We start from the raw sequence: 23557 nt of genomic DNA on the forward strand, positions 1-23557 counted from the left end.
ATGGAGCTCCTCATCATGATCGACGCCTGCCGGAGGGCCTCCGCCAAGAACATCACCGCCGTCATCCCCTACTTCGGCTACGCCAGGGCCGACAGGAAGATGCAGGGCCGCGAGTCCATCGCCGCCAAGCTGGTGGCCAACCTCATCACGGAGGCCGGCGCCCACCGCGTGCTGGCCTGCGACCTCCACTCGGGCCAGTCCATCGGCTACTTCGACATCCCCGTGGACCACGTCTACGGCCAGCCCGTCATCCTCGACTACCTGGCCAGCAAGACCATCTGCCCCAACGACGTCGTGGTGGTGTCGCCGGACGTGGGAGGGGTGGCCAGGGCGCGCGCCTTCGCCAAGAAGCTCTCCGACGCGCCGCTGGCCATCGTCGACAAGAGGCGGCCGGGACACAACCAGGCCGAGGTGGTGAACCTCATCGGTGATGTCAGGGGAAAGGTTGCCGTCATGGTGGACGACATGATCGACACGGCCGGGACCATCTCCAAGGGCGCCGAGCTGCTGCACAAGGAGGGAGCGCGAGCTGTGTACGCCTGCAGCACCCACGCGGTCTTCAGCCCACCCGCGCTGCAGAGGCTCTCCAGCGGCCTCTTCCAGGAGGTGATCATCACCAACACCGTGCCGGTGCAGCACCTGCACAGCTTCCCGCAGCTCACCGTCCTCTCCGTCGCCAACCTCCTCGGCGAGACCATCTGGCGTGTTCACGACGATTGCTCCCTCAGCAGCATCTTCAAGTGACCTCATATCATGCATGCATGCTCATCAGTTGACACTGCCCCAGATAAGATACGTTGTCCTCCCATTTTGAAGCTCCAGTATATATAGGAGTATTATATATATGATTCACATCCATATATATGTTTCAACGAATGAAGCTCCGGCATACAAAATGATGGGTATCTTCAATTCGAATCCCAAGTTAAATGACATATCAATCTCATGACTAGGACTATTTGTCCGTTCTAGTTGCAACAGCACAATTTGCCAAAAGACAAACATCGGATTCCTAACAGCAGGCTAGCACACACTGACGGCGATCCGCGGTACCTGTTACTCCTATCATATATACAATATCAGTACCTCCTGCCTTCGCATAGACTAGTTTGAGAAACACTTCTATCTCACTCAAGAGACCAGAGGCATATAGATAGATAACCTAATCACTGCACGTGTGTTAAATCACATGAGCCCTGCTCCCTCACCTCACCCAAGCAAGCACCCATTTCTTCCGCAAATTTTATCGCACCTCCACCAGTCCTTGACTTGACCCTTGCACCTTGCACCTTTTTAATCTTTGCACTAAGTGAGCCACTTGCTGCAAAAGCAGAGACAAAAAAATATATATATAGTGAGAAATCAAACCATGGAACAGGTATCTTGCCCTTACGTTCACAGATTCACCCAAAAAGACAGCACCAGGTTGTACGGCCAACACTTTTTTTGAATCCAAGAAAAAACAGCCGGAACTGCATTGGTACCTTGCCACTCGTAAACAACCTTTGACTCCCCCTTAATCACCTTTGGATATTGATCTATTCGAGAATCTTCTAGTATCAGTTCTTCGACCTATATCAAAACAGAAATGAGAAAAAAGAACACATCAATTTTTGTTTCCTATAGATGATACCTTCTGATGTAGTTTGGAGGCTCATTAATGTACGTATATTATTCTTTATAAATATGACAACAAATAACAAATATGTGCATGCTAGAAGTGTGTCCCAAACAGCATTCTTCACTGGCATGGACAGATAAATTGGGTATGCTGAATAAAGTGGCAGCAAAGAGCAGTCATTGGTTTTAAACTACTATAATATTCATAAGCATAAGACTCAAACTATAACTTCATACTACTATCCAAGATACGAGGATTCATGAATTATCTCTGCATATGAAAGTATAAGCACTGTTTTAGTAAATGTCACAAGTAATTACATTTGATAGCATAATTTATTATCTTAAGTATGGCAATACTCCAGAGATTACTTGGCTCACAGGCAGCACTGCCATCAGTGGGGGATCCAGAATAAAAATTCACCTATGGCGGACTCTATATTACTAATTTGCGTAACAAAGCATGGGACAACAATAATGTGATTTATAAATATATGTATAGCCATTTATTAAGGTATATGTCAAATGATGTTCTTAGTACATTAATGACGGAATTTTCAATCACAAACAAAACTAACTGGTGAATGTGGCACGGTGCCATTGGTGCAGTGTGAAGCAACCACGGTCAATTGGTGAGCGTGGGGCCTACCAAGCGAATTGGTAAAATGGCAACTAATAAAGTAATAATTATTCACCATCTGTGGGCTGTCATTTTCATGTGTAGCAAAGTTGTGTAAGCCTAGCTAAGCTAGTCCACTCGCCAGAAGTTCAAGGCGCTGGTTCCAATCGTTGCTTTTCAGCCTATCTCCTTGATAAGTTGTCATTTGCCTCGAATAGGACTCGTCATGCTCTGATGCACCGACGATGGCATGAAGCATGGCAATCTGCAGGGGAGGAGGTGGTGTTTTCACAGTGAGGTATGGCGGTCGCCAGAGCACGCCAGATTGCTGGATCCGCCCCTGACTGCCATGTACCTAAAATTGTGGTGAAATACATTGCAAAATACGGTAACTCCATGCTTTTTTGTTCTTACTTTTGACCTCTTATTCAAAATAATTCAGACGACACTAACCAAGAAAAGCTACTAATTATTTGGTGAAACACATTGCAAAATAAATACCTTCTTCCACAAGAAAGCATTCTTTCTCTCTCGAGGAACCAGCAGGTGATCCCTGAGCCAAGAGGTAACCACCCAAGGCTCACAATTGGAGTTGTCAATCTTGGCATTTATGGCATTATCTTCAAGGATTTCACATACCTACTGAATGACAACAGACAAAGGCACAAATACCAGAAGGTCCAGAAGGAGTTATTGCAAAATAAAAACTCAACACCAAATAATGCAAACAACACACTGAATGAAGAACTCTATGATGCACAGAAAGTGTCACCCTTCTCAACCTCCCTCACACTTGAGAAGCAAAGGAGGTGGGAATGTTTGGTAAATCACATAAAAATAAATGTCAGTACACCTCAAAGCCCAGAAAATTTAACCACACAACAATACTAATAGTTTTAGCTTACAATATAGAAAAGGTAATTCACTGATCCAAGTACACTCAAATTGCCTCAGTAGTTCGATGCTTAAGCATGAGATGTATAGCTAAACATATTTGACATACCGACAGCACCCCGATTGCATCAGCATAACGAAAATATAAGCCACAATTAGCATTTCATTGAACCTAAACAAAGGATGGTAAAATAAAACATCATACCTGCTCATATATTTGCTCAGCTCTATTAGATAATGCCCGCCTCCTGTAAATGATCCACAGTATCCAGAGCAGTGCTGCAAACTTGGGTTCCATCATCACTTGTGCTGCCTATAAACAAGCAGCGTGCCCAAGATAGCAATGGTAGAAGCATACCAGGATACAAAAGGTTGCCACAGAGATGGTATTTCTAGAGATCCATTGGCGAACTCGACAAGCCAGAGGCATATGAAGCTCCACGACCAGCTCAGGGCATTTAAATACTTTGACTCTAAATGGAAATATTTAGAGGGTTACCATTAGCATCCATCATGCTATCTAGCATGTATTGTCAGTGGGGAGGTGAGAGTTGCGAGATAGCATACTTGTTGGAAGTAAATTTTGTGTCGAAGAAGCCCCGAGAACTCTCCAGCACCCTAGTTTTCACAAGTTGAATTCTATCCTCAGTTAGGCCAGCAGGAATCTTTGACAAGAGTTCATCAATAGCATTTGAGACATCATGCTCCTGAAACTGGAATTGAAATATATACCGCCTTAGCAAATACTAGAAGAGATCTGGACAGGAAAGCCATGAGGTGAGGTGGAACAGGAGATGAAAACGGACCAGGATTTCGGCAGGTTGGCCACATAAAGCACGAGCATGCTGATTGCAGATCCTTAGCTGTAGCAGCTCTGACTTAATTTGTAGAGGAGAAGGAACAAGACGACGGGTACAGTACAGCGTTAGTAGATGCGCATGCGACTTATACAAGGAAGAGAGAGAGAGAGAGAGAGTGAGACAAGGAAAGTGCATTACAATCTTGTTAGCTGTTTGGCTGAGCAGTCCATCCTCTATGCATGCTTTGCCTTGCCTCTTGAACCCCTGGACGCACTCCAGCTCACCGTGCACACATCGCCCGTTCAGAGGGCAAGGTTGACACGAATCTGCGCATGCCTTGCCTTAGCTTTGCTTTGCTATACTATAATAGCGAGCAAGGAGAGCATGGAGAGGAGTGAAGGAAGCTGTAGAAGGGGATGGCCGTACCGTCGGCGTAGTCATCGGGCGATTGGGGGGAGTCGCAGAAGGGCTCAGGGCGGCGGTTGAGGACGCTGCAGGCCGCGGCGGCTGCGGCGGCGATGGATATGACGGCGAGCAAGCGGACGAGGTCCTCCCTGGCGGGGAAGAGGCCGGGAGGGGGCTCGGCGGCGGTCGGGAGGGGGGTCCGGGCCGACCGCCGCGGCGAACGCGACGGCATCTTCACGCTGTGTCTCTGGCGGTCCGGCCTACCCCCGCCTACGGTACGGGCTTGTTGGCTACGGGAGAGGTGAGAGGGGAGGACGGGAGGACGAGGTTCCTTCAATGTCAGGGCCAGCCCAGCCCATATAAGGAAGGACTTAGGAGGCCGGCCCGTTGCCGCCGCTTTGACTGTTTGTCGGCCCAGACCAGCCCAACCCATTCAAAAAAAAAAAAAAGGAAAACTAGAGTAGCACTCGCGGCCGAGCGTCCAAGTCGTGATCTTGTTTCCTTTTTTGGGACACTTCTTCTCCACCGTGCCCGTGTCATGTTCCCTTCCATTCCACTCCATCTGCTCACAAGTAGGGGTCACAACTCACAACCACAACAGGCACACGACAACCAGACACAACAAGGAGGAGATGGTGAGGAGCGCCGTGGCCCTCGCCGCCGCGTTTGCCCTGGCAGTGGCAACCACCGTGGTGGACGCAACGGTGGACGCCACCTGCAAGTCGGCGGCCGCCGGCGACAGCCGCGTCAACCTGCAGCTGTGCCTGTCGCAGCTCGGTCACCACCGCGAGAGCCCCGACGCCGATACCTGGGGCCTGGCCAAGGTGGCCTCCCTCGTCGGTGTCAACAGCGCCGACCTCGCAGCCGACGACATCAAGACCCTGGAGGCCAGCCATCCGTCGCCGGCGCTTGCCCAGTGCGCCAAGCTCTACGCCGGCGTCGGCCTCGCCTTCGCCAGCGCGCAGGACGAGATCAACAAGCGGGCGTACGCCGCCGGTAAGCAGAGGCTCGCCGAGGCCATCTCTCTCACGAAGCAATGCGACGCCGCCTTCGCCAACGCCAAGGCCGCCGTCCCGCAGCCGTTGGCCCAGCGCAACGCTGATTCGGTGCAGATTGCCATCATAGCCACCGCCATCACCAACCTCATCAAGCAGTGACGATATGATGGTGGATGAATGAATGAATATATATGGTTCATTGGTTTTCAAGTAAGAAAAATAAAGGGAGTTTCCGTTAGCTTTCTGTCTGTCTGTCTCTCTCTTGACAGAAAACAAAGACCAATTTGCAAAATTCGTCATTTCAAATCAACAAGAGGAATAAATCTTTGCCATTCTTCTTTGGTTTGTACAATATATACATACCAAATTCAGGGAGGGGACAGTACTAACTAATGTAATAAGGAAGCTCTCCATCTTGCTGCCTGCCGCGTAGTCTGCTACCCCGACGAACGGCAGCGCCATTTGGCTGGCAGCAGCTGCCGGGGAGACGCGGGAGTAGGGCGGAATGGAAGAATGGATCAGGCCTTAGGGACCGTCCGGTACCAACGGGTTAACTTATTTAATGGCTATATAAAAACTTTTTAGGGCTTGTTTTGATGTTATTAAATTCACCTCAACACATTTGAATTAATGCAAATCCGATTAGATCTGAACAAGGCTTTATTGGAATTGGCCTAGCTTGTAATAAAACCCAGTAGCCAATAACTAATAATTAGTTCTTAGGCTATTCCCCGTGCTAGATTTTATTGTATTGTTTTCAAGAATGACTTATATCATATTTTATTTAGAGGGTCGAAATAAAATACACAAGAACAAAACATACTAGTGATATGCTCTATCCCCTCAGGTCACTTGGGTACGTTACCGGCCTGTTAGGGCGTTCCCGACAACCAGCTAATGTAGCTAGCTGACTGTGCATCCATCCAACGTGGGAGATGAAAAAAAAAGACAGAGGACTCGCTAGCTCCGAACAAATCGGCAAGCGATTTCATGTAGCTCAATAAACTGTAAGGAGAACAGATGGGCCAGAGACCTGCCGGTAGTAAAGAGACTAAAATATTTGTGCGTTTATTCTCTCACTCATCCGGCTACGTCTCTAATGTCACTGTGGACGCCCTCAGAGGAAGGCTAATAATAAATCCAGTTGCGGGCTGTAAGAATCTTTGCAGCATATCTTTCAGTCTACTTGTATAGTAGTTACATCTTCACTATTTATACATGGCCCACTTATCTCTCTCATAAAATTGCTTGGTTCTTGTATTTAAGCCAGTTATAATCTTACAACTCTCTCTCCTTTCTTCTCTCCTCCATTCAGCATTTAGTCTGTTTACGGTCTTGATCAGCCTTGAGTTCACTGCCAGATGCCGAATGAAGCGGAGCCCAGTATCGATCGCCTGCGTGGAAGACACGCGGCAGGAGCGGAGACATGCGGGCTTCCACGCGGAGCAGAAACGTGGCCACGTACCCCTCCACTTGTCGGTGAGGCGTCCTCGCGTGTCTCCCTCCCAATATTCATGCACTCCATCCAGTCCTTCTGTCCTATATATGCACGCACCCTACTAGCTCGGTTCAGGATCATCTAGCTGGTCCATCGGTGCAAACCAAGCGAGCCAGCTACTAGGAAGTACTACTTTTGATTTTTGTTGTATAGCAATTTGCAAAGAAAGAAACAAGTACTAGCTAGTATGGCCACTGGTCATCATGCGGACGAAGCGCACCATCGTGGAGGAAGAAGAAGCGACGCCGTCGGAGAGAACTACATGAGGGGCCTCTACGGCGACGACGACTACAACGCCAGCCACTACGGCCAGCAGCAGCAGTCAGCGGCCATGGCGGTGGCCAAGGCGCTAGCCTCCGTCACGGCGGCCTTCACCATGCTGGTGCTGTCGGGGCTGGCGGTGACGGGCACAGTGCTGGCGCTCATCGTCGCGACGCCGTTGCTGGTGATCTTGAGCCCCGTGCTGGTGCCGGCGGCCATCACGGTGGCGCTGCTCACGACAGGCTTCGTCTCGTCAGGAGGGTTCGGCGCGGCCGCTGTGGCCGTGCTGGCGTGGATGTACCGCTATCTGCAGACGACGACCTCGTCGTCGGATCAGCAGCAGCATCAGCAGTCCGGCAAGGCGCCCGACGTCAAGGACTGGGCGCAGCACCGCCTGGAGCAGGCACGCGCGCACTGAAAAAAAAAAAAACCATGCCCGTACTGGAGCCCTGGAGGTCTTAGTGTCACTCACATCAATCGCACATGCCGACATGCGATATCTTTTCATTTACACACGTCATGTAATCTTTGTGTTGGTATAATTGTATAACTACTGTATATTACATGTAGCAATAAAATAAAGAGCGAGTTCCGGTCGACCTCAATAAATAAATACAGTACTTAAATAGTCTGCACTTTGGTCTAAAAACAAGTCTGCACTGTCTACTCCTGATGCCGATCCAAATTTGCGCCCGGTTCATTTTGACCTATAATCCGTACTTTTTCAGCGAACAAACAATATTTTTCTTTCTTTCACAATAAATCAGCCAACAGTATTTTTAGTCATGGCTTATCAGCCAAGCGAACAGAGCAGGCAGGCTCGCTCTCAAGTGCCAAGTGCTTGAATGCCTTTTCTTTACACAATAATACGTTTTGTCAACTGAGCTGGATGAGATTAGCAGCAGTAATATAGCCAAGCCATGTATGCTGAATCTTAACGGAAAAAATTAGGGCATGGAACCAACAGCCTTAACTGCTGCAGGCGTAGTGACATGTATGGTTTTTTTTCTTAGCAAAGTATGTTCAGTCTTGGTGGGAGGGAAGGTGTGGGCCCAGGCAGGTCTTGTGTGTGGAAATCTACTCAGGCCCGTTTGGATTCTTTTATTTTGAAGGAATTAAAATCTACATAATGGATAAATTAGGCTATTTGGCTTAAAATTTAATATTCCATAACTTTATCAAACTCACAAATAAGCCTTATCTCAAATTCATAGGATGGGAGATATAAATAGATTCTACGGATCGTTATGCTATAATTCTATTCTTTAGCACATTCTTCAATTCACTTCTCTGCAATAGAAATACATCATATAAACATGTCCCTTATATATCTAACAATAAATATATAAATGTATTCCATATACAACTATATTAGCTTAATTAATCTATGCCTAAATTATAATTATTCGAATGAATTCAATTACAAGAATCCAAACGGACCCTCAGAATTTCTACTTAAAAGAGTTAATTGAGGGGGTGACAAATGAAATGGATCTACTTAAAAGAGTTGATTGAGGGGGGAATGACAAATGAATGGTCGCAACCCAAACTGGATTGGAGAGCAGCAATATTACTAGTACTAGTCAAAGTCAATGATCAATGGAACAAAAAACAAGCTACAAGCTAGGAGTAACGCTGATTGCGTTGTTGGCGTGTGTACTCCCAGACGGCTATGGCACCACTGACATGGACGTTGAGCGACCTCACCACGCCCAGCTGCGGGATCTCCACGCACGCGTCCAGGATGTGGATGATGTCCACTGGGATGCCTTCCTTCTCCCGACCCAGAACCAGCACCGTCCGCTCCGGGAACACGAACCGATCCAGAGGCCTGCTGTGGGCCGTCTGCTCCAGCCCGATCACCGAGTACCCCTCGCCCCGCTTCCTCTCCAGGTACGCCTTCACGCTGTCCACGGGGACCTCCGTCACGGGCAACCATTTCTCTGCGGTGACACTGCAATGCGCAGGATCCATCATCAACTGCTATCATCATCATGTTATTAAGGCAACAAACAATCAAGCAGCCAACCAAACCTGATAAGCCGGAACTGCTTGTCCTGAAGAACACTCTTGTCAGCGACAACCAGACCAGCTGCTCTGAAGACCTGAAAGGTAAGCACACGAGATTTAATAGCATTAGCCCCCACAAGATACGCCAAGTAAGGAGGAATTATAGTACGGAAAAATACCTCACACGTTCTCGTCAGCCCTGCAAGATTTGGTATGCGGTCAACCAATGATGCCACCACGATCAGTTCTTGCCGGCTTTGTTTGATTGTTTCCGCAGCATGCAATCTTGCTTCTACTGCTAGGTTAAAAACTTGGTCATCTTCCTCTATCTCTGCAACCGCAACAGGCCACAGGCCCATCATCGAGTAAGGGCTATGTGTCATCATAAACCCACAACAATATAGACACCAGCAAATTTGCATGGAATACCTGAAATTATTCTTGAAATATTTTCATCACCAATGCCTGAATGACCTCTGGCGTTCAAGTTCAATGCTTGCTCGGAGTCCCTATGGGGTGTTATTTTCTTCTGGAAATCCAATACATCTTGACCAGTTTTTACCATCTCAGACCCACTCTCTTCACCCTTCTCCAAGTTGCGATGCTCGCCCACTGCGAGATCCTCATTCTTGATTGTTACTGTATCCTTTGCTATAGCCTGTCTCAAGTCCTCCCTCACATCCTGAAATAGCAAAGTTTTAGCTTGCAGCTCCACGGATGCAAATCTTTGTCTATGTTCAAAGTGCTTACGTTCAGGAACTCAATCACACGCTCCATCACTGACACTGGAACACATTCAAAGTCAGACACCTACACGGACAACAGATACTCAGAATTATACAAGCCTCAATCATTGTGCCCCTTAATAAACAACTAAATCATCCTAAATTCTGTCTTACATGAGGAACTATTAAATTGTGCTAATAGCCTAATACTAAGCAGAGAATATTTATACACCTCAGGGCGGGAGCTAAATATTCCAGAAGGGGTCCCAGATGCATTGGGATCAAAGACATCAAGGAAACCTTCGATTGAAACTCTAAGCCTGAAATCAGAAGACAGGAATTATAGACATTGGAGGAACAAATGGAGTTTACCAAACAATTGGAGGTTTGGATCAACAAATGGGGCTTTACCTAGTATGTGTAAAGAAACAAGACCAAGGTTCAGAATCCAGACAAACTCCATATGTCAGGACAGCACAGCCAAGACCACTATTATAAAAGAAAAACCTAGTATGTGTATTACCTAACACAGTCAGAATTTTCTGCCAGGTAATCTTTCAATTCTTGAAAGCACCTCCTCTCAAAGATTGCATCTTCTGAAGTTTCGAGATGCAGAGTAGGCCACAACCTCGATAGCACTGAATGGACAAGTAGCTGCATAAAAAATGGATCTTCAGTTTCTACGTTTCAACAAAATTTCAAATTACATGGTCGTTGAAACTTCAAATTACATGGTTTTACCTGAGTAAAACCGCGTAAACTGTGATGATGGGATGTTAAAAATGGCAGTATCGGAGGAAGCAATTGATTCAGGTGGTATATCTGGACAGACTGTCTTGAGTGAAGTATCACGTTTGCTGCTATAAAAACATATGAAGACAGTGCCTGCACAGAGGAGACAGGTAAATAAACAGATAGAGTAGAAAGACTATCTGAGTATCTGACGGAAACTTTCACCTGTTGTCGCATCCCTTTGTCATGAAAAATAGGAATAAGTTGCTCCTCTGCCTGCGCACGAAAGTGCATCAGAAACATCAACACTTACGGATGATAAGACTGTACGTGTTGGAAATCATGTGTATATAGGTGCATGCTAGTGTCTAGGTTCATAGGACTTTACTAGATAAATTCCAGCATCAAGTAATAGGAGTAATAGGCTATAAATAGTAGTTATTCTCAGCATTTAATAGGAGATATGACCAGACTAAGGTGGTGTTTGGATCCAGTGACTAAAATTTAGGAGGTGTGTCGGGAGGATGTTGCATGGGGTGTTTGGATACTAATAAAAAAATAAATTACATAATCCGTCAGTACTCCACGACACCATTTTTTAAGGCTAATTAATCACATCCGGGATGTGATAATTTTGTTAGACTTGAGATCAAGACAACGGTAGCCCTTGTGATCGGAGGGGTAGCCGAGAAAGATGCACTCGGTGGATCGTGGCGCAAGTTTGTGAGGAGTGGTAGCCGATAGGCTGGGATAGCAGCGACATCCAAAAGCCCGGAGGTGGGAATAGGACGGCTTGGAGTCGAACAAAGCCTGGTGTGGAGTGAGATTTTTGAGGACTTTTGTGGGGTGGAGGTTAAAGAGGTGGGTGGCTGTATGTAAGGCATCGGCCCAGAAGGCGGGAGGAAGACCGGCTTGAATCAACAATGTTCGAAGAATATTGTTGATTGAGCGGATGACACGCTCAGCTTTTCCATTTTGTGGTGAAGTGTGCGGGCAAGAGAGTCGGAACCGAATTCCCTGGGAAAGAAAAAATGAGCGAGCAGCGTGGTTATCAAATTCACGACCATTATCACATTGGACGAAACTGATACGACACTGAAAATGTGTTAACACGTAGGTGTGAAAATCGCGAATAGTGGAAAAAGTGTCAGATTTCAGTTTCAAGGGAAATGTCCAGAGATAATGAGTGAAATCATCTAAACACGCCAAATAATATTTATCGCCAGACACAATGGGAACCGGAGAAGTCCACAAATCACAATGAATAATCTCAAAAGGGCGCTGAGTGCGCGTTAAAGATGTAGAAAACGGCAAACGAAAATGTTTTCCTAACTGACACTCATGACAAGGAGTGGCAGCTGTTTTATTTGGGGCGACAGAGATGGCGTTGGCTGACTTCAATTGAGAGAGAACGTTGGCGCTGGGATGGCCGAGGCGACGATGCCAAATGTCTTCTGCAAGAGCCAGCAACACTGCGCGAGTGGAGGTGGGTGGCGTGAAGAAAGGGTACAAATCGCCGGAGCTATTGCACCGATAGAGAAGCGCCTTAGTTTTGAGATCCTTCACAGACAAACCAAACGGGTCAAATTCCACAGACACAAGGTTGTCAATGGTAAACTTGCGCACGGAAATAAGATTTGTGACTAATTGAGGAGAAACTAAAACGTTGGATAAAGAAAATTGCCGGGTAGGAGAGGGAAAAGCAACACTGCCACGAGCGGTGATGGGAATGGAAGAGCCGTTGCCGACAAGAATATTTGTGGGTGTGTGGGAAGGAGAAGTGGAGGAGAGAATACCCTGATCGTTGGAGAGATGGGAGGACGCGCCGGAATCCATGAACCAGTCGGGTTGCTGCAGGGTCATGGAGTTCAGCGTGTTGATCAAGGCAGTGGGATCCCAGGTGTTCGTGGCGGACGTCGTTGCAGCTGCTGCAGGCGCGCCGGCAGTTGGGAATCCGGGAGGGGCGCCAGCGAACATGGCCTGATGCGGAACGCCGGGACGTGGACCAAGCACGCCCTGGGTAGGCTGCATTGGCCACATCTAGAAGGTGCCGGTGTAGGGGTTCAGGAACGGACGGAAACCGCCGAAACCGCCGGGCGCGCCAGACCGGCCGGAGGATGGCGCACTGTTGCGATTTTTGTTCTTGTACCTGTTCTTGTTGTTGTTCCGCGGCGCAGAAGAGAACTGCTGGGGCGCCGAAGGGGAAGCGGGCGGCTGGGGCGCCGGCGGTTGAGGCGCCATCACCAGCGCCGTTTGTTCGCCAGGCTGCGGGGTCTTGAGATCCGCCTCCTCAAGTTCCAGCATGGAGCACGCAGTGCTAAACGTCGGCAGGGGATCCCGGGATTTGATGAGGGTCCCCATGTGACGAAGAGTCGGACTTAGGCCTCGAATGAGCGTGAGGACCAGAGTCGGCTCGTTGACGGGGAATCCGAGATCGGCGAGCCCGTCGGCGTACGACTTGAAGCGCTCGCTGTAGTCGGAGAAGGAGAGATTGCCTTGCGCGAGATTGCGGAAGTCCGCTTCCAACGCAAGGGCCCGCGACGACTTGTTCTGGAACTGCGCCTCGATCGCCAGCCAGATGGTGCGGGCGTTTGCGCCGGGCATCATCACCTTGTTCATCAGCTTCGGAGAGATGGACGAGTAGAGGAGGGATCGGACAGAGAAATCCGTCGTCGTCCACACCGGCGTGACCGGGTCAGGCACCGGCGTACCATCGATGTGGTGACCAGCGCCGAACTTGCCGAGGAGGGTGGTGAAAAGCTCACGCCAGGCACGATAATTGGGCGGGTGAAGTTCCAGGGTGATGGGGAGGTGAGTTTTGATATTGATGGTGGCGAGAGAGGCAGCAGGATTCGAAGGGGCGGCGGCAGGAAGGACTGCGGCGAGGGCTGCAGCAAGAGCCGCGGTGGGATCGGGTACGATCTCGTCGGCCATGGCAAAAGAGATGAGGGCGGGCCGCCGGGTGGGTGGACGCGTCGTGAGGGGAACACGCGCGGAGAGGGGTGGCGGCGCGAGGAAGAAGAGTCGCGGCCTGGGCGCGCGATCAGCGGAAGCAGAGGATCGGGTATGCGGCTGATACCATGTTAGAGTGGGAAGATCAGATTGGGGGCAAAGGCCACACTGGGCAACAGCCAGGGGCGCCATTATATATAAGCCAATGGGCTGAATTACAGGAGGTGATAGACACCAATAATAGGTAACTATACAAGCCTACCATACATGTGTAACAATATTCCAACAAAAAGATACTGAATGGCAACTGCAATTAAAGAAGCCAGCAAACAAATTTATAAAGGAAAGAACTAACAATAATGTAATGTCAAGCTAGCATCTAGTATTAGGTTGTAAACAGCAACTCCCTCCGTTCCAAATTATAGATCACTATAGTTTTGTCCTAAGTCAAACTTCTCTAACTTTGACCATGTTTTTCAAAAAATACATTAACATCTACAAGTACAAATAAATGTGCTATCAAGACATATTTCTTGGAGAATCTAATGAAACAGATTGGATGTTGAAACTTTTGGTGCGTTTTCTATAAACTTGGTCAAAGTTAGAGAAGTTTGACTGACAAAGCTAAAGTGACTTATAATATGGAACAAAGGGAGGATACTTTGGGAATAAACAGTTACACAGAAGAGAGAAGATACCAACGAATAGTACCTCATAACTGATGCCTAAAGAGGTAAATTTTCTGTTGCCCATATTCAAGTGTAACAATCTCAAAACAGATCTCACACATCTCAGGATAGATAAGACAGAATTTTCACCAGCGTTTTCAAGGCTGCAAAGATTAAGAAAAGACAACTAAGTACAGAGGAAATCAGTGCATCTCAGGATAATCTAAGTTGAAGAATTAGCAGACAAGAAAAACTTGGTATGATAAGTAGATTAACTGTGTTCCAACACAGGACCAATTTGCATTACAAAAACAAATCAATAATTTGGATTAGCACTTTTAGTCGCCCCTCTAAATAACATAGTATTGAGTTCAAATGTTCTAGAACGAACAAAATGGGTATCCAGTTGACATAGGAAAGCTACAAATTTTTAATCAAGCTAACAAAAAATAATACAAGAAAGTTACAGCTTTCAGTTATGCAAGGCTCCCCCAAATAAACAGGTAACATGTCATGTGGGGCCAACAATACAGCCGCCGGCTCTGGGCACGAGAGACAGCCAGGGGTGCTCTCCCAAGAGCATGCGCAGGCAGAAGGAGCCCGAGGAGGCCCAGGCAGCTGTGATCAATAGCATTTAGGAGTTAGTTGGGGATTAGAAGTTAAGGCTGGGCAAGAATCAAGGTAGCATTTAGGAGTTGGTTGGGGATTAGAAGTTAAGGCTGGGCAAGAATCAAGGAGCCAGACTCCTATATATATCATGTAATGAGCTGAGATTGAATCAAGCAAGAACAAACATATTCCTAATCTCTCTATTCTCTCTTAATCTCATCCCCTTCACCATAGCGCACAGGGGAGAAACCCCACGCCATTATCAACACAAGCTACGAGCTTCGTAGTTGAGGGCCAGCTACCTTGAGCACCAACACCCTTGACATAACAGAGTACTGAAATGAGATTGTATGCCATTATGAATGTAAATTGAAGAAATCATAGAGCTAAAATGTAACACAGTTGTACAAAGCTCACCTTTCGATAACATCAAGAAAAATGCATCGGAGGGTTGAATCAGAAAATAAAGGTTCCAATCTCTTCACCTGAGATTTGTTGTCACTATAGCAGCCCGAAATGGATAGAAGGGAATCTATACAAAGCCACTAAAATGGAAAATAACAATTAGGAGCCATCCAAATTGGTTTCTTTATGTACTGCAGAAGGAGGCAATATATTATTCTAACCTTCCAAGTCATCAAAACAGATCTTCTGCTTCGTGTCAGAGTTCCATCTGTAAGAAGATGGTTGATGTTGTCAAGGAAAGTGGTGACCAAAATGTCCAATGAAAACTCGCAGGCTTGATCTGTCTGCTTTGCTTCCACAAAATCCAGAAACTGAGAACTGCAAGCAGTAGATAGAGCTGCCAGAACATAGGCGAGAGCTTCATAAGCTGACAGGTGAAGTTCAGCTCCAGTCTTATGCAGGGAAAAAAAGAGAAAGGCTGACTTTAGAATTTATGTAAAGAAAGCTAACAGAAAGACATTGAAAAAGAGTGATTAAGTAAATTAGTAAAATGTTGCTTAAAAATAGCAGCATACCTCAGTGGCAATAGTGGAGTGATGGGTAACATTCAAATAGAAGTCCCATAGCATGGAAAATGCAGAAGAAACAGAATCACCGGAGCAGTAATGGTTACACCATGAGGCAACAGAACTAACACATCGCACTGACCAAATCTGTGAATTAGGAGATGGAATTTGTCAAACCAAAGCAACTGCATGTTGAGGTGCACTTCAAAACAGGTAAAGTAAGAACAGGTGTGTTTGGTTGGAGGGATATTTTGAGATGGGACAAGATCATCCCAATTTTAAGGGTGCATGGTTGGAGGACATGGGTGGATGGGATGGTCCTCTGAAGAGAATATGCTCTCAGATCTGGGACGAGCCAATCCGAGAAAATCAGCCAGACCGATTCATCCCCATCTCTCTTCCTCTAGCACATGACTTGCACGCTGCACTGCGATCACCGTTTCTTTCCCTCAGCTCACCTCTCCCCATCTCTCTTGCACCAGCACGGCGGCATCCTCATCCATCCACAGGCACCATGTAATCCTCCCTTCTCCATCCAGCTTTTGGATTGTACCTTGCTCCCGCCTCAGACCAGATCCAAGCACAAGAGAAGCAGATCCCGTCAGTGGCCACCTCTGCCTTGCTGCTTGTACCGGAGAGATCCATTGGACAATGCAGATACTAATTCATCAATAACCTTCCTCGGTAGCCTACTAGCATGTTATGGTTGCTGCCTCGGCTTTGTTCGGACGTTTTGTACCATCGCAAGGACACAACCATGCAAATGCAGCCAAAAAAAGGCACCACGTTGGAATCACCAACCTTACCTCGTTCCATTTTGGTGGTCCCTGGCACCACCCCATCCAAGCGTTGACATGGATCAAGCATGTGCCGTTCGAGGAGAAAACACAATGAAAGTGTTCTTGTTTTTTTTTTATCTTACGTTTTTGTCTAAGCATTATAGTTGTTTTTCCAAGGTGATTGTGTGACTCTATATTTTGATTCTTTATGCAACAATGATACTGCTTATATGGATATTGTATAACATTGTCTTAGAAAATGGATATGTATGGAAACTTGCACTTTTTGTGTCATGATAATAAAGGTAAAGCTCACCAACTTTGGGAAGAGGTAACCATATTCAGTTATCCATCTTACCTACAATCCATCCATCCAAACAAGAAACTGTATCATCCTAATCCTGCCTATCCCTCCTAACAAACAAAGAATCAGGATCCCAATGATGCAACCAAACAGGCAACTGGGATTATCACATCCCCCAAAGTAGGGATGGCTCTAACATATCCCACCTTGCCCTCAAACCAAAAACATCCTATGCCACCCTATTACAAGGGATACATCAAATACAATCACCAATTAGGTTGCACCCCGTATGTACAAAATCAATAGAAGAATCGTCAATGTCAACTTGTGGATAATCCAATGGAATGGAATCAGTTTTGTGTCTAATGGCCACAGTTGAATCTCATTAGCTACATATTTAGTGGATTTGTTGCTGATCTCCCAGGATTTGACACGGTAATCTCTCAGTTGCTGGACCTTAAGGATGTTTATAACAGCCCAGTGCACCCTCAGTGGGCAAAGTTAAGAAGAAAATTACCAGAAAGAAAGGTGGTCTAGATATGCTTCTTACTGAACTCTACCTGTACATATAAAGTTTCATGTTCATATTCATCCAATGTAAGGAGTACCAAAAATAGGAAAATTATGAGAAGTGATTAGGGGGAAAAGAAAATGACAACTGTTACTATCTACAGAAAAGTATGACTTTCTGTTTTCTCCAAACAGGTTTTTAGTTTTGAGCTAAAATATCAAAGGGTGACGGTGACACTACAGTTGGTTGACTATGTAATGGTGAGACTGACAATGTGAGCTCAAGCTAGCATACAACAGTACAAAGCAAAAAATGGCGGGTTAGTGAGGCAATAACCCTGTGTATTGGTGGGTCTCTGAAATGGACACAATAGTTGGTGGTTTTGTGACTATTAGCCTTAAAATGTTGGTTGATCTGTCAAATTTACTCTACTATAAGGGATCACTGTGCACGATTTTACTGGAGAAATACCAGGACACCAGCAGATCACACCATCGTATATAGGATGTATTCTGTTGCAGAGTACACCTCGCAATCGCTACTACTGCAACTAACATTAGAATGAACCCAAATTGAAGGGTGGTAGAAAGGAAAACTTTGTTGGACTAGCACAGCAGACAAAACATCAAAGATAGTTGTAATGCGCTATATCTGAAAGATTATGTGAAACAAGTCAAATGGAACCTTTTACACAAAGCAAGCCAAAGAAAAAAGCAGGACAGAACATACACCCTGCAATACTGAAGAAGTGATAGAGGTAGCCAAACGACGCTGACTTGGGCCTCCAAGCTTTCCTTTGATAGAATGGGGTAAATCCTTGTTCTCCACATCTCTAAACCAGAAAACAGAGCAAGACAGCTTGCTGAAGGCCACCATATTTTCCTGAGATAAGATTTAAAGATGGCAATTATAGAAAGGCTGACACACAAAGAGCCCTCAGCGATGGTTTGAAAAAAAAATAAGCGAGGATTACCAAAACAAGCGAAAGTGATTCCACGAGCATTTTGTTGAGATCATCAAGCACTAATCCATTTACTCGATCTGAACCTCCTCTTAAGATTGTATTACTCTGGCAAACGAGCTTTCTCTGCCTCACCTCAAGTTCCTCAATGAAGCTTAAAACAATGATAAAAATTTTGTGGGTATGAAATCTCCACTGGGACATTGCTCAAAGAGCTTGTAGCCATATGCCTCTAGAAACTGCAATGAAAATTACCTTTTTGAACCAAAGATAAATTGAAACACACAAGGGCAATAGAAAAAGGAATTGCATAGCTGAAGTTCAAGATCCAAGCACAATATAGAGATCCTATTGTTTTACAAGTATATATACAAGCAAGTGACAAGAAAAACAAACCCCAAAGATTCGCTTCAAATGTTCCTCCTCCGAGGTTACAAGAAGAAGGGTTCTAGCCCACCTCCTTGCTTCAGCTTCCCATGCATCCACATCCTCGTCATCAAAAACATTTGAACCTTCATTCTGTTTTTGACTTACGAAGGTGGCAGGGAAATCAATCAGCTTACTCAACAAAGTGTTACCAGCAGAACATTCTTCCTTCTGAACAAATCATTTCTGAACTACTACTCTCAATGGTCCTACAAGGACATACAATAGCAGTGAGAGCTAACGTTAACACAGCACTGTAGATAATATCGATGGAGATACTTAAAAAAGGTTCCTTTTCTCTTGTGTACTTACCAATATAATCAGTGAACTCTCGAGGAATTGTAGCAATGAAATGCAGAAGCTGGTTACGTGGAATTTCAGTGGCACTTATCAGTGATGTTACAACTTGGATAACCTGTTCACAAACTACATTGGACTTCAAGTTAACAAGTTGTCTATTCATAACTGTCACTTATCAAAATTTCTTGAGGAGAAAGAGATGAAGAGTAGAACCTTTCAGACGATACTTTGGATTAAAGTGTTGTTTACTCCTCTCACTAAGAATCCATAAGACATCTAACAAATCTGTTAACCTAACTTCTGTAGGCACACATCCATCACATTTTGTCGCTGCTTTCCCAGATATAGCACATGGCACATCATTTGTCTCTGACTGATGTGTGCACGAAGCAACACAGGATGCAAGAGTCATTAATCCTGCTCGGCTGCAGATATTGCTTAGCTGCAGATGCCAGACTCCAAACCAGATGTATGCGGTCACTGTAAAGAAGGCATGCATGCGCAACAGAAGTGGGTCAGCAGCACACTGCAACTGCAAGAGCTCAGTAATTGAAACCAAACCAAACTAAAAAGTAGCAAGTCTGTCACCAAACAACATAAATATCCCTTGAAGACACAAATACAAAGTCCTCGCAGCCCAAGCATGTGCATGTAGGCTAAACCATTATAGTGCATACAAGGCATTTTCTGTTGCTATAGTGATGAAAAGGCAATATTGAAAGGAGATCTTCATTAAGACAGGAATGCAAGGAGATTCACTGTTGGTCCCTTGCTGCCCTACACAGGTAAGCAACTAGCTTACCAGCACACACACTCACTCACTATGGCTAGAGGTAGAAGAAGGGGTGAGCACAGCACACACACTGCAGAAGCTCCAGCGCTGGCCAAGGCTCTGCTTCTGGTTGTGGCAACTGAACTGCCTTTTTCATTGCATAGAGGTAGAGTATATACAACTCATGTACCAACTATAAGGTACACATGAGCAGCTGAGTACATCCCCAACTACTCCTAGTACTAGCAGTACAATTCCTACCTCAGCCCACTACCAAGACATGGCTGATGTATTAACTACCAACTAATGTACTAGTGGTGGCCTATTGCCTTACTACTACAGCAACTAGGACAGCAGAGAATGACCTATTGCAAAATCTGCTGTGCAGCAAACAAAGAGAGAGAGATCAGCAGCAGATTATGTCTTACATTCACTAGTTAAGCTCCTTTCATGACACAACATATGCATAAACAACTTTTTCAATAGATGTAAAGACACTAGAAGATAACAAAAAGTGTATTGCTTTTGAACAAAAAAACTCAATTCCACAGTCAGAAGTATCAAAACACTCAACAAGAAATAAGAAGGCAGTAGTTACCATTTCGCCAAGTTCTGGGTATAAGTTCTGAAAAATCTCTCTACATCTTTTATGGTTTTCGAATTATAAGCACCCCCAATCCCTAAAAGCGGTTTAGGAAGACAACTCAGCATTTATAAAAAAGAATGCACTATTGAACAATGTGACAAGAGAATTGGATGATAAGAAAGCAAGGTAAAAGACTAGAGCAACAATACTGTGAGCAACATGACTCACTAAACAAAAGTAGGTGTGATGTATTTACCAAAGTTACTTGATGAGTTCTCTTTCTTACTTGAGTTCTTTTCTTAAATTCAAAATACAAGCACATAAAGTGAAATGTCTACCAGGGATAAAATCAATAAGTTGGACAGGAAGAACTGATCACTGCCAAAAATTTCATAAACTAACAAATCTCCCCCCAAGCCCAAGTTCAGTTTGAAATAGAAACATAACTTTTAAATCATATTTGATGCAAAGGGAATATAGATGAAGCAATGCAAGATTCTCGGGTAAAATTGGACCCAACAAAAACAAAATAGCTCCATTTCTTTGAGAGCAGAATCAAGTATGTTCTATTGAACTAGTGTAAAACGAATAAAACTAACCAAAATCCTTATGATGAACCACATCATTCAAACCACGTATCAGAGGACCGAGCACAAAACCCCTTGGAATTATCTGAGCGCAAACCTTGTAGCGTTCCCATGCAATATCCAAAAAGGATTGCATAACCAGGCATCTCACTGCAAAAGATGTTCAAGCTGGCAGATTATGGAATAGCGTTCTAAATATATATGGATCACAGATAACTATATATCAGTACTCACCTTGAGGATTCTCATGACTGAACCCACGCTCCCACAAAACTGCCATCCAGTACAAAATTCCTTCCCAAGATTCCATCTGAGCATGAAAGGCTCCACGGGAGGTGTGATTCAGATAGTCATTCTGTGGCATAGACTCAAACAGCTGCACTACCTGAACATGGTTATTGGACAATCAACCCAACATAAGCCAAAAGTGATTGTATAAACAATTACTGTTTCGCTGTTCTATTCCTACTTGCCTACATAGCACTAAAGTGTTAGATTCAGGAGTAGTATCATTAAAAATATCATATTGTTGATAGCTTTTGATAAGAGAAACACTAGGAAACCAACTAACCTGGTGTGTCCAGGCTGCTTCAACTAAATGTGTCCCATACTCCTGGAGCATCTCATAGAGTAACAAGAAGACCTTCCACCGATCTTGACCATTTGAACAGTGTCCACCTGATTGGTCCATCTCTCAGGCGCCAAGGGACTTGGCTTCTTTGTTAGCCCACCTTTCTCTTTTTGTTGTCCCAGCATTTGCTTTGATTTGAGCAGGCAAAGCAGCTGAGCTCCTGCTGGAGGAATGCTGGCTGCTATCATTTCCAGATGAAGAGGTAAAGATGCTAAGTGATATTGTTAAGACGTAGAAGGCCTGTTTCCTTACTAAAGAATCCTTGTCAACCTGGTGTATAGAAGGTACAGATGTCACTGCAACATAACATTGACCAGTAATGTTCTAGCATGAATTCCAAATTTGAGTGTATGCAACTAAGAAAAATGGTGCGGGGTTAAAGGCTCACCAGTCCCATGCGCAGTTCATCCCAGAATTCACTGACATTCCTAAGGTCAAATTCCTGGACAATGTCAACTCCCAAGACAGCAGCTTGATGTCCTGATTTCAGTGTTGACAAGTACAAAGAGAGTATGCTGTATGCATCAAGCCGCTCACCAGGCCCCAAAGGAAATAGAGAAATACAGGAATTCCATATACATTCTAGGAAACCAAACCTGCAGGCGAGAGATAACTTGAGTAGGGGCAATTTGAATTAACAACTGGTCACACATAGTTGCCAAACAGATAGACTTTAAGCAACCTCGATAGCTTATGCTGGACTGCACCAAACGATACAGTGACACAGGAAACATGTGCAAGCGAGATGAGTACAGGCTGAAGAAGGATCCGAGTGGCACAAGACCGATACTCTTGAGCATGTGTGAACATCTTGAGTACCAACTTGGAGAGGTCCCATGTCAAATTCTGAACTAATGCATCTAGATCAGCAGCACCTTCCTGGGAGGTAGGTATGGTCCTTTGCCTCTCCAACATGTCCACCAGCAATGATGCTAACACACTGCTTGAATTGGAGAGCGGTAGTAGGCGTGAGAGACTCTCCCCAGGAAAATCTGCTTCCATTATACTTTGGTAAAGCATGGAGTTGGCATCTGCAGCGGACAAACCCATGGCAACAACAGATGACTGTATGCAGAATGATACTATTGTGGCTCCTAGCAGGTCCCAGGATCCAGTGTCAGAGACTGCATCGCACATCATCACGATTACCTGAGACACCACAGCGAACCCAGGGTACATATAAAGCAAATGGGGACTACACAAGACAAAATAATTTAAGTGGGGAGTAGATGAGGAGCAGGCACCTGGTGAAAGTAGGCAGGATGACTGGGTTGGATGCTATCCCTGAGCAGGGGCAGGAAGACCCTCCACAGCAGTAAGCGCAGAGCCTCCCTAACCTTAGGAGGGCTGTCTGAAAGCCGAAACAAAGCGAGAAATTAGGCATTGTGATTACCCAAAGAGGAAGTGGACGCAAGGGACTAGTGAGGGGTTGCGACCGAATTGCGCGAGCAAATGGCGAAGCGCCGCGGCGTGGCAGATGGCGGCATGACGTTCACACTGGGCTTGGAGACCCTGCTGCTCCCGCTGGGAAGAAGAGAGCAATCAACTGATGTTAGTTGAAGTGGAAGCGAAAGAGGGCAGCAGCAGCTGCAGCAAGCCAGCAATCAAACAACCTGGGAGGGAGGGGAGGAACGGAGGAGCGCGTGGAAGAGTTGAGAAGGTGAGGACGAGGTGGAGGAGGCTAGGACGCAATCGACAACAGCTGGGACGGCATCGGCCGGGAGGTAGCGAAAGCAGCTCTCGAGGGCGGCGACCTCACGCTCGGGAGGAGACGCCATGGCGGAAGCTTGGAGTTGGGAATTGGGATGCCCGGAGCCCGGCGAGGACCAACAACAAATGAGGGTTTTGGAGTTTCTGGGCCGGGACTTTTTGTGGTAGAAAGAGCCTGCGAGGCCCATAACCTGCTGCGGCATTTTCTCCAAGTTTGCTTTGGCCCAC

At 45.8% G+C, this 23557-nt stretch overlaps 4 protein-coding genes and 1 pseudogene across 6 annotated transcripts; 3 read left to right on the plus strand and 2 right to left on the minus strand.

The window, feature by feature from the left end:
* On the plus strand, window positions 1-882 carry LOC136535465 (ribose-phosphate pyrophosphokinase 1). The gene has a single exon (XM_066527727.1). It carries the CDS (start codon window positions 1-3, stop codon window positions 742-744), a length of 744 nt encoding a protein of 247 aa, XP_066383824.1. The 3' UTR covers window positions 745-882.
* A 14-nt stretch (window positions 883-896) lies between these two features.
* LOC136535464 (uncharacterized) lies at window positions 897-4861 on the minus strand. Of its 3 annotated transcripts, XM_066527726.1 has the most exons (10): window positions 4360-4838; window positions 4132-4259; window positions 3940-4011; window positions 3701-3846; window positions 3492-3606; window positions 3339-3419; window positions 2741-2878; window positions 2382-2594; window positions 1485-1572; window positions 897-1321 (listed from the first exon to the last, which is right to left on the minus strand). In XM_066527726.1, the coding sequence occupies exons 1-10, from the start codon at window positions 4769-4771 to the stop codon at window positions 1167-1169; spliced, it is 1548 nt and encodes a 515-aa protein (XP_066383823.1). In that variant the 5' UTR covers window positions 4772-4838; the 3' UTR covers window positions 897-1166. The 3 variants fall into 3 exon arrangements, with proteins under 3 accessions (XP_066383823.1, XP_066383821.1, XP_066383822.1); XM_066527724.1 differs by lacking the exon at window positions 2382-2594 and having other exon boundaries at window positions 920-1321; window positions 4360-4822; XM_066527725.1 differs by lacking the exon at window positions 897-1321 and having other exon boundaries at window positions 2316-2594; window positions 4360-4861.
* A 20-nt stretch (window positions 4862-4881) lies between these two features.
* On the plus strand, window positions 4882-6169 carry LOC136535466 (pectinesterase inhibitor 12-like). Its single transcript, XM_066527728.1, has one exon. It carries the CDS (start codon window positions 4971-4973, stop codon window positions 5493-5495), a length of 525 nt encoding a protein of 174 aa, XP_066383825.1. The 5' UTR covers window positions 4882-4970; the 3' UTR covers window positions 5496-6169.
* A 200-nt stretch (window positions 6170-6369) lies between these two features.
* On the plus strand, window positions 6370-7682 carry LOC136535467 (oleosin 1-like). Its single transcript, XM_066527729.1, has one exon. The coding sequence runs from the start codon at window positions 7022-7024 to the stop codon at window positions 7511-7513; it is 492 nt and encodes a 163-aa protein (XP_066383826.1). The 5' UTR covers window positions 6370-7021; the 3' UTR covers window positions 7514-7682.
* A 743-nt stretch (window positions 7683-8425) lies between these two features.
* LOC136535461 (uncharacterized) lies at window positions 8426-23446 on the minus strand (annotated as a pseudogene).
* Window positions 23447-23557: the final 111 nt, after the last annotated feature.

The sequence above is a fragment of the Miscanthus floridulus genome, unplaced genomic scaffold, assembly GCF_019320115.1.
Source record: "Miscanthus floridulus cultivar M001 unplaced genomic scaffold, ASM1932011v1 os_959_1_2, whole genome shotgun sequence".
NCBI classification, from domain to species: Eukaryota; Viridiplantae; Streptophyta; class Magnoliopsida; order Poales; family Poaceae; genus Miscanthus; species Miscanthus floridulus.